Source organism: Cariama cristata, unplaced genomic scaffold (assembly GCF_000690535.1).
Source record: "Cariama cristata isolate BGI_N322 unplaced genomic scaffold, ASM69053v1 scaffold16054, whole genome shotgun sequence".
Classification (NCBI taxonomy): domain Eukaryota; kingdom Metazoa; phylum Chordata; class Aves; order Cariamiformes; family Cariamidae; genus Cariama; species Cariama cristata.
In genome coordinates this window covers 1-8,808 of record NW_009614797.1, presented here as the reverse complement: position 1 = coordinate 8,808, position 8,808 = coordinate 1, and the positions used below count along the sequence as shown (strand labels likewise).

General features: G+C 43.4%; 2 protein-coding genes across 4 annotated transcripts; both read right to left on the bottom strand.

Moving 5' to 3' along the window:
- Window positions 1–755: 755 nt before the first annotated feature.
- Window positions 756–8,616, bottom strand: LOC104156793 (molybdopterin synthase catalytic subunit). 3 transcript variants are annotated; one of them, XM_009699563.1, is made up of 7 exons: window positions 8,463–8,587; window positions 5,872–6,018; window positions 5,701–5,772; window positions 4,631–4,781; window positions 3,619–3,772; window positions 2,080–2,203; window positions 756–864 (listed from the first exon to the last, which is right to left on the bottom strand). In XM_009699563.1, the coding sequence occupies exons 4-7, from the start codon at window positions 4,749–4,751 to the stop codon at window positions 796–798; spliced, it is 468 nt and encodes a 155-aa protein (XP_009697865.1). In that variant the 5' UTR covers window positions 4,752–4,781; window positions 5,701–5,772; window positions 5,872–6,018; window positions 8,463–8,587; the 3' UTR covers window positions 756–795. The 3 variants fall into 3 exon arrangements, with proteins under 3 accessions (XP_009697865.1, XP_009697868.1, XP_009697866.1); XM_009699566.1 differs by lacking the exon at window positions 5,701–5,772 and adding an exon at window positions 4,883–5,005 and having other exon boundaries at window positions 758–864; window positions 4,631–4,766; window positions 8,463–8,616; XM_009699564.1 differs by lacking the exon at window positions 5,701–5,772 and having other exon boundaries at window positions 758–864; window positions 4,631–4,766; window positions 8,463–8,595.
- On the bottom strand, window positions 842–8,596 carry LOC104161220 (molybdopterin synthase sulfur carrier subunit-like; the record flags this gene model as incomplete). Its single annotated transcript, XM_009699567.1, has 7 exons — window positions 842–864; window positions 2,080–2,203; window positions 3,619–3,772; window positions 4,631–4,781; window positions 5,701–5,772; window positions 5,872–6,018; window positions 8,463–8,596. Coding segments are annotated over 2 exons (261 nt in total), but the record flags the coding sequence as incomplete, so codon positions are not given.
- Window positions 8,617–8,808: the final 192 nt, after the last annotated feature.

Below are 8,808 nucleotides of genomic sequence, written 5' to 3'. Positions count from 1 at the left end.
TCCAGTTTTGTATCATCAGCAGACTTGCTAAGAGAACACTCTATGCCTTTATCTAGGTCGTTGATGAGCAGGCTGAACAAGATCAGACCCAGGACTGACCCTTGGGGAACACCGCTAGCTACAGGCCTCCAACCAGACTCTGTGCTGCTGATCACAACCCTCTGAGCTCGGCCATTCAGCCAGTTCTCAATCCACCCCTGGAGACTGGAGTGACACTGGCTTTCCTGCAGTCCTCAGGCACCTTTCCTGTTCTCCACGACCTTTCAAATATGATGGAGAGTGGCTCAGCAATCACATCTGCCACCTCCCTCAGCACTTGTGGGTGTCAGTGCCCACTTGTGTCATCCTGTCGGGGCCCATGGATTTGTGAGTGTCCAGTTTGCTTAAATGATCTCTAACCTGATCCTCCTCGACCAAGGGAAAATCTTCCGTTCTCCAGGCTTCCTCTCTTACTTCCAGGGTCTGGGAATCCTGAGGGCCTGCCTTAGCCATAAAGACTGAAGCAAAAAAGGTGTTCAGTAACTCCAGTTTCTCTGTATCCTCCGTCACCGGGGCACCCACCCCGTTCAACAGTGAGCCCACACTTTCCCTGGTCTTCTTTTTGCTGCTGAGTGTCAAGAACACTTAAAAACCCTAATTATTATTGATTCACTTCATTCAGTCCTAATTAAATTATTCAGATTGAAATGTCTATTACAACTGCTTAAAAACATATAGCTTCTCTGTAAAAACAACTCAAAGCTAAACCAGTACGCTCATTAGGAATAGTAACACTTTATTTTTAAAAGAGTACAGTTATTTTCCTGAATTTGCCCAAAAGCATTCCTTGTTTTCTTTCCAAGAGTATTCGTCCTCATAAATCTCCTGCAAATATAAACAAAAAATGTGAAATATTGTGGGAGTCTGCTACATACAGCCACAAGCCAGTCCAAACAACTCAACAGCCATCCTGCTATTATTTACTGATCACAACAGGACTACACAGCACTTGGGTGGCAAACAGAAAAGAGGGCAGCACCCTCAGAACATAATGACTTACACATAGGCACAAGGTGAACCTCAGGCTGAGCCCCATTAAATTTAGAAGGGCCAATCTATACTGAGGTAAATTCAAGAAAGAGACCTACAAGAAATCATGTAGAGGCTGTGGAGCACACAGCATTCATGTCTGAAACTGCCTTTTTTACAGGTTGCTGTGTTAATCTACTGTACTATCATTTTTAGAAGAGTATTTAAGGGTATACAAAAAGTCAATATTAAAAAAAATTAAAGTTATAGCAAGACTCAAAATACAGTAAGTATTAGATCTTCAGGACAGACTGCACTACCCAGCAGCAGCCCAGTATTAAGCAGTAAATTCAGCAGGGCTCTGAGCCCCTGATTATTCTTTCTGAGACCACAGAACTCCAGTCTCCTGAAAGAGGTGACCAAAAAATGGAGTAATGTGGAGAACATCACTGTTACCACATGCCAAGTTCTGCCTGGGAGAGAAGGCAGAGGTAGTGCTCATCACTTGCATGCAACACTGTGGTTATGCAAAGAGGCTCTTCCTAGACCTGGGCTCGTCTCTCCACACATCGTTGTTTGCCCATACTAGCTTTGGGACCTCTGCTCATCTCTTCACCGTGTGCTGTTGCTTAATGCTTTGTGCTTTCTCAAGGCCACAGGGATGAGGGGAGAACAGAAAGACAAGAAATGCCGCTTTTACTTGCAAACTACAATGCTGTCCACAGCAAAGCTGACTCAAAGTTCTTCGACAAGCCTGTGTAGAACTGAGTTTTGGCACCCAAAAGAGGAAAGCTCTGCACTCCTTCACTTTGACCCCAGGATGGCGTTAAAACGGAGAGGAGCTGGATGGCAGAGGCCAGGGACGGCCCTCCTAGGTGCCCTACCTGCCACAGATGGGCCTGGCTGCATTAGAGGAAACTCACTGGTGCTAAACATTGGCATCCCATCATGAACAACTGCTGCCTGTAATGCTTCAGGTGCTTCCCTCAAGAGCAGAAGCAGCAGCAGCCTTTAGCCCAGCTGTCTAAGACTCTGGCACAGGCCTAAAATAAAATTTGTCTCCAAACATACCTTTTTCCATATTGGAACAGATGCTTTCAAGGTATCGATGCAGTACATTACAGCTTCAAGGGATTCTGCTCTATGTGGAGAGGAGACTGCAATAATTACACTTGCTTCAGTTATTGGAACCACACTACGGATAGAAAAGGAACAGCAGTTTTAGCTAATGCTTAACATCAAGAGCACCCAAAAGCTGTGGCCATGTCACGTCAGTATTCTGGCCACAGGCTCTCCCGATTCATTCATACTGAGCAAGTGTCAAGGCACGTCCAAAAGATGATACACTTTTTAAAAGAAAGAAATCCACAACCAAAATCAGTACCAGATGGGAGAATTCCACACTTCAGTATAAATAAACCCACCAGACATATGCTTTTTTCTTCCATTCTTTCTTGTTTTTTAAATAAAGCCTACGGAATTAAGAGGGGAAAATTGCTAACTTGCAACAATCCATAGGAAACTCACTGGAAGCTGGCTTAATAATGAACAATAACAAGTTCTTATCTGAAAACCTACGAAATGATCTCAGTTTGCACAAGAATTTGTGAAAGAAGAAACTAAGTACCTCAAAATATGCAGATTTTGCAATGAAACATAATTTTTGACAAATTCTGATTTCAAATTATGAAGTTTTTCCTGTTTGGTGTGTTGTTTTCCAAACTTAACAGAAGTAGCACAGGGTTTTGTTTTCCTCCTCACAAGGGTAGTATTCCCAAAAGCTGCCTCCCAACCTTCCCTCTATAGTAAGACTGCTCTGGCAAAGAGTTCATAGGAAAAAATCTAAGCTTAAATGCTTTGAGCTGCCCTCAAGAGAATCACTCTCTCTATTGACTACAGAGGAAACCTAAGGAAACTACCCCTCAGAACTAATACTACCCTTTGCAATCACCTCCTAAGTTCCTTCTGCTGAGAGAAAAAGAAACAAGCATTTGCAACAGACTCTGCAAATCCTGCTAGTTTCAGTGGGAAATCTGATGAACCGGGAAGGCCCAAGAGCATATCAGACACTAGTATACCATGTTTTGAACTCATCAGAAAATGCTTATCCAAGACTCAAGGAACAACAGGAGGTTCTCCAGCAAGTATGGCTGGCCATTACCATGCCTCTCCCCTCCCCATAGTCTAAGCTTTCAGGTCTCCTATGGCATAATTTGACTTAAATCTGAAAATAAGAACATTCTGCAGCACCTCAAGGAAAGAGAGGAAAAAAGAAAGTGCTGCCAACTTCATGTCTTTTAAAAGACAAAACAAACCAACAGCCTACCCTTCCCTGGAATGAAATCTCAATCCCTTCTCACCACTTTCAAACCACCACACCAGCATCAAGGATCCGGCAGGCTAAATGCGGGCTCCAGCAAACACTACCAATACACACATTTTTCAAAAGACAATTTTCGAAACTTAGCTTCGCAGTGAGAGCTTGATCCTGCAGCCAGCTTTGCTGTATTACAAAGACTCCTGCACATCCTGCAACTATGTAAGCACAGCCATGCACCAGACAGTGATTAATATTTCATTTACAGAAGGACGGAGTCTGGCCATACTTACCCAAGTCTATGGTGCACTGCAATATGTTTGACTGACGGCCATTTCTGTCTGACATCTCTGCAGATTTTCTTTATTTCAGTCTCTGCCATTGAAGTATATGCTTCATATTCTAAGTGAATCACTTTTTTCCCTTCAAAATTATTTCTTGTAGTACCTAAACACAAATGATTTATCAACCAAAAGCACTGAGTAAATAAATACATATTATATACCTATTATAGACATCATATTATATATTTATTATATAATAATATATGTATTGAGTAAAACCTAGGATCTCCTGCTATGCTGCAGGTCAGCACTGTCCAAATATAAATGACCTCCCGTAATCATGGCTGAGTGAAAAGATTCCTTGAACAACAGAAATCTTTAATATACAAGGAAGAACTAAGTTTACACGTTATACAAGTCTGCAGTCTGTAATGCCCAAGGCTGGGACATTTTCTGTGGTGCTGAGGCAGTATTGTTGCATTTGCCCATGCAATGTTTAAGTGCTCAGTATTTAGGAGACCAGTAGCACTAACATTTAACCATAAAGGGGTTTCAAGATCTGTACCATGTACATTAAGCAACAGGATAGAACTATCAGCCTTGAATTTCACCAGCCCATGGATAAAATAGTACTTTTCTTTCAACCAAGATCTGAGTTACAGGAGCTTTCATACAGGTGTGGACCTGTGGTTTGCATAGCCACAACATCCCACTTCCCACCTTGAACAAGTGCGTCCAAGGGGATGGCAGAATAGCTCCCAAGCAGTCCTATACTCCAGAGCTGCTGTTCTGTTCAGCCCTAGGGCAGCCACACCAGCAGAGAAGCTTCTCACCACTGCAGCTGTTTAAGAGCTGCCATGGTCTTGTTCTAAATAATTCAGAACGCATGTTCTAAACATCCTGGGTTCAGTCCAGGAATTTATTTATTTGAGAAACACAAGTTTGGAGTGTGGACAACCCAGGTTCCATTTATTAGACTATTAACACAACCAGAGATCCAGCTCAGAAATATTAAACTCACCAATGAACAGAGACACTGCCCCACAGGATGGTGAAATAACCAGTTCTGATACTTCATCTACAGACAGCTTTTCAGACTTGAGCTTGATAAAATCTCTTGGCACATCTTTGCTTTCATCCATAGCTCACTAGAAAAGCTGAAACCAAACAGACTCTGTTGTCGGTTTTGGCAACACTAGCATTGGCCAACTGCTTTTTATCCAGTGCTGACATGGCAATTTATGCAGAAAACATGCACCATCTACTTCCTCACCCCAAGAGGCCAGTCTCCATGGCAAATTCACTTCTCAGCAGACTTGCTGAGAGAATACTAACCACAAATATCAAGCAACAATCTGGTTTTTATCGCATACAGGTTCCTTCCTGGGAGGAATATCTGGTCCAGTAGGATGAAACCAGAATTAGTCTGAGGCCCCAGTTTAACAGTACAATCAACCAGCATGGACCACTGTGCCAGTAAATCTGTGGTAAGTTGTCAGCCCCTCCTCCCTATCTTATCCTTAAATCAAATACGGTTTAAAACAAGAGATTTCTGAAAAACATGCATTAGAGTTCTAATCCTAAAGTTTAATATGCTGTCCAGGACATTCAGGATCTCATGCTATCAGTCTGTTTCAGTGACACAGGAGACACTTCTAATTTCTCCAAGTAGCAACCAGTCATCAGTTAGTCTAAGAATGAGGAGGAAAAGAAGTATTTTGAGCAGCAGCAATGGAACAAGCTGCAGTAAATACATGTCTGGCACTTGAAAGCATGCAAAGAAATGAGGCTATTGCAAGGACACTTGTTTCTTTGACAGCAACAAACAAAAAAAAGCAGCAGCCAATTCTTTTCCTGTATCATCTTTTCTGTTAAAAAGTGGCAGAAGGTTTTTCATTATTACCTTACTTAGGCAAGTTGGGTATCTACTGGCAGCCAGAAACAACTACAAAAGAATAACAAGACCTAAAACCCAAACTGAAAACAATGCCTGACCTCTCTGGCAATTTTCTTCCATTTACTGCATACGTGTTAATCATTTATTGGTGCACCAGCTTATAGTTTCTGGCCAGCACAATGGTTTTCTCCAGCAGGAAATGCAAGTTATGCTCTCCCAAAAGAGTAACGGGGTGGAGGGAGAGAACTGCAATCACATGTCTGGACCTAAACAAAAAAATATTATTGGAACATTATACAGAATCCACGAGATATTTTAGTACAGGATGACACTCCATAGGAAACTAATTAAGAAGTGATACTTACCTAACAGAACCTGGGCAGATTCAGCCTCCACTAATTGGTGGGATGATGGCAACCTCGTCTCCAGGCTGCAGGACCAGGAGCTGATCTCCAAGAAGCACGTACTCCTGCCGAACAGCAAAAACCACTTGATCCTGGATGACAGCAAGCCTGAGGAGGATTGGCAGGAGCACAAGTAGGTTTCTAAGTAGGGTGTTTGCATTTAACCAATGAGATTTCATTAAACAACAAACTGGTGTACAGTCTAGAGCAGGTGAGGTAAATACCATTGAGACTTACACAACTCTGCTCCCAATACACTTTCAAAAATACAACAAACACCCACCTCCTACTCTTGGAATTTCTTGTGGTGGCTAAGGAGAAGCCAACTCAGTAGAATTTTCAGAGGTTTGGAATTCAATTTGTCATAGGCCTACACCAGAATGAACCCACGTATACCAGACCCACTTCAGCAGCTTCTAACAAAGAAGTAGGTAACTCAAAAGGCAGTAACCATCCAATATGGGATTAGAAGGAAATGTTCCCCTGATTCAGTCTGGCTAGACTGATGCAATCTTCTTACACAGCAAGATGACTGTGGGATGCTGTTCCTGAGATCTTATGAAGATTCAGTGGTCAAAGAGTTGTTCTTGTTGTGTAACCTCACACAAGAGGCTTTGGGTCTTTTGTACTTACAGGTCCGAAATTTGCTATTGATAACAAGTGGCAACAGAACTAAGAGGGCAGGTATGGTGTGTTTTTAGGCAGATCTTCTGTATATTTTTTGATTTCACACCTGTGAGATGTTGCTGTGAGAGTCCACAGCTCTGGATACCATGAGGCAGGGAGTCGCTTTCAGGACTAAGTGCAATCACACAGCGAGTATGAGGGCAACACCAGTAAGGCACCAGAAAAAGAATGTCAGCATTTTACTTTAGGAGGTGCAGCCGTGATAACTGTTATTATTTGAGACTACAAGATCTGGCACAGACAGTGGAGAGCCATATTGCCTAGAAACAAGTAGGCACACCAAAAGGGTGCAAGTAAAAATCATCTCATTTCCTACTAGCCAGACAGACAAAAGTAGGCAAGGCGCAGGCTGAGCAAAACACAGTAGCACTGACTCAGAGGGCAGACTGAAGGGAGGGACTGTATGAAAGTAAAGCAAGCCACTGAGGAACTGAGCGCAACTATGGAACCGAAGCGCCCGTTAGAAGGATGAGCTCTAATTGATGTCACTTGCAAGTTAATCCATTGGGGAAAATGGGTGGAACACAAGAGCGTTGTCAAGTATGCTCCTGCTGCAGCTTGAATATCCATTAGCAATGTGAATAGAAGTCTGTGGTCAATGCCCTACAATTATGTTGAGTTTTTCCAGAAAAGCTAGGAGCAGAAGCATTTTCCAAGAAGGCTGTTGTGAAGGAACTGCACATTCAAAATGTAACGCCCCAAGTCATCACTCATAAAAGGACAAAATTGACAAACTATGGCAAACTGACCAAAGGTGCTGCTGCTGCTGCTTCTGATGCTGAGTAATAGGCTGCAAAGTGAAATACACTCATTCCCTACTGCCTCCTCCCCCAGAACACACTTAGTCTCTGTTCTCTGTGAGGAAAAGGCCCCTGGTCTAACATTTGGTTAGAGCTTCTCATTTGGAAACAGATGCCACTGCTAAATAGTTAATTTTTTTTCATAGCCTTTGAGAGTAGATCTAATAAGAAGGGTAGGGCCTAAAGGAACACTTTGGCAGCTAAGTCCAAAGTTATGGAAATTCCAGTGCACTCAGCATTAAATCCTGAAGACCTCAACCCCTGTTATACTTTGCTTTTTTTCTTACTCCACTCTCCCAAACACTGTTGCACCCTATCAGACTCATCCTTGACAGGACTGAGCACCTTCCCTCAGGCTTACCCTGAGCAGAGATTTCTGCTGACGCACCCAAAGAGCACCAGTGCTGCAGGGGTCCTTACAGCACACACCTAATGCTGTCTCAGGACCTCACCCTCTATGAAATACAATCAACAGTGGTTTGGTTTTTTTCCAAAGCAGGGGAGGTTGAAAGTGGCTGAGCCTACTTCCTGTGGAAGGGCTGAGTGGCTGGAAGCCTGTGGCAGGACTTCAGTTCCCCTCCTGACCTGCCTTCCCGAGTGTGCCGTAAGTTCAGACCAATGGCTAACAGTACAGTTAAAGATAAAGTGATTGAAAACACTTCACATTATCATGATCTTCTTATTTATTGCCTTGACTGTGCTTGATCCCTCCTTCAGACTTCTCACCTTCTTCACACATTAACAACACAGCTCAGTTACTGCATCGTGGCCCTCCTGAACAGTTGGCCACATGTCTTAAAAGTACCCCTCAGGCTTAACTTTTGTGTAAATTTATTGGATCTAATCTCTCCTTGTGTATACATAAAGCTACAGCATTTCCAACTGGCCAAAACACAAAATGCTTGTTGCAGGTTACAAGAACAAGGTAATGTCACGGTTTTTTATGGTATCAAAGCACTGATACACCTTCCAGCTCAGCTCTAAACGCTAAAGTTGTATTTACAAAAAAACCCACACACAACCATGTTAAACTTTGTGCGCCTCAGCAGTAACTTTCCCGAATACCTTGGGTGAACCTTGACGATCTCCTCCCAGAGCTGCAGAGAGGTGATCTGCCGTGGCACCGAGAGGGTCTCGCAGCGCAGCCCCGCCAGCTCCGCGCTCCTGGCGAAATAGAGCACCGAGACCTGCTCGGGGAACTAACAGGGGGACGGGGCCCTCCCGAAAAAAAAAAAAAACACAAACCAAACCCGCTCCTGCACATTAACTTCCCCGAAAATACCACAACAAACAATCGAAACCAAACAAGCGTAAGCCAACCTGGCTTTTTTAAAATGCCGATAAGCTCGGTCGCGTTCCTCGCGGTTGCCTCGCTTGACAGAAGGAGGGCAGGGAGAGGAGCGCGGCGGGG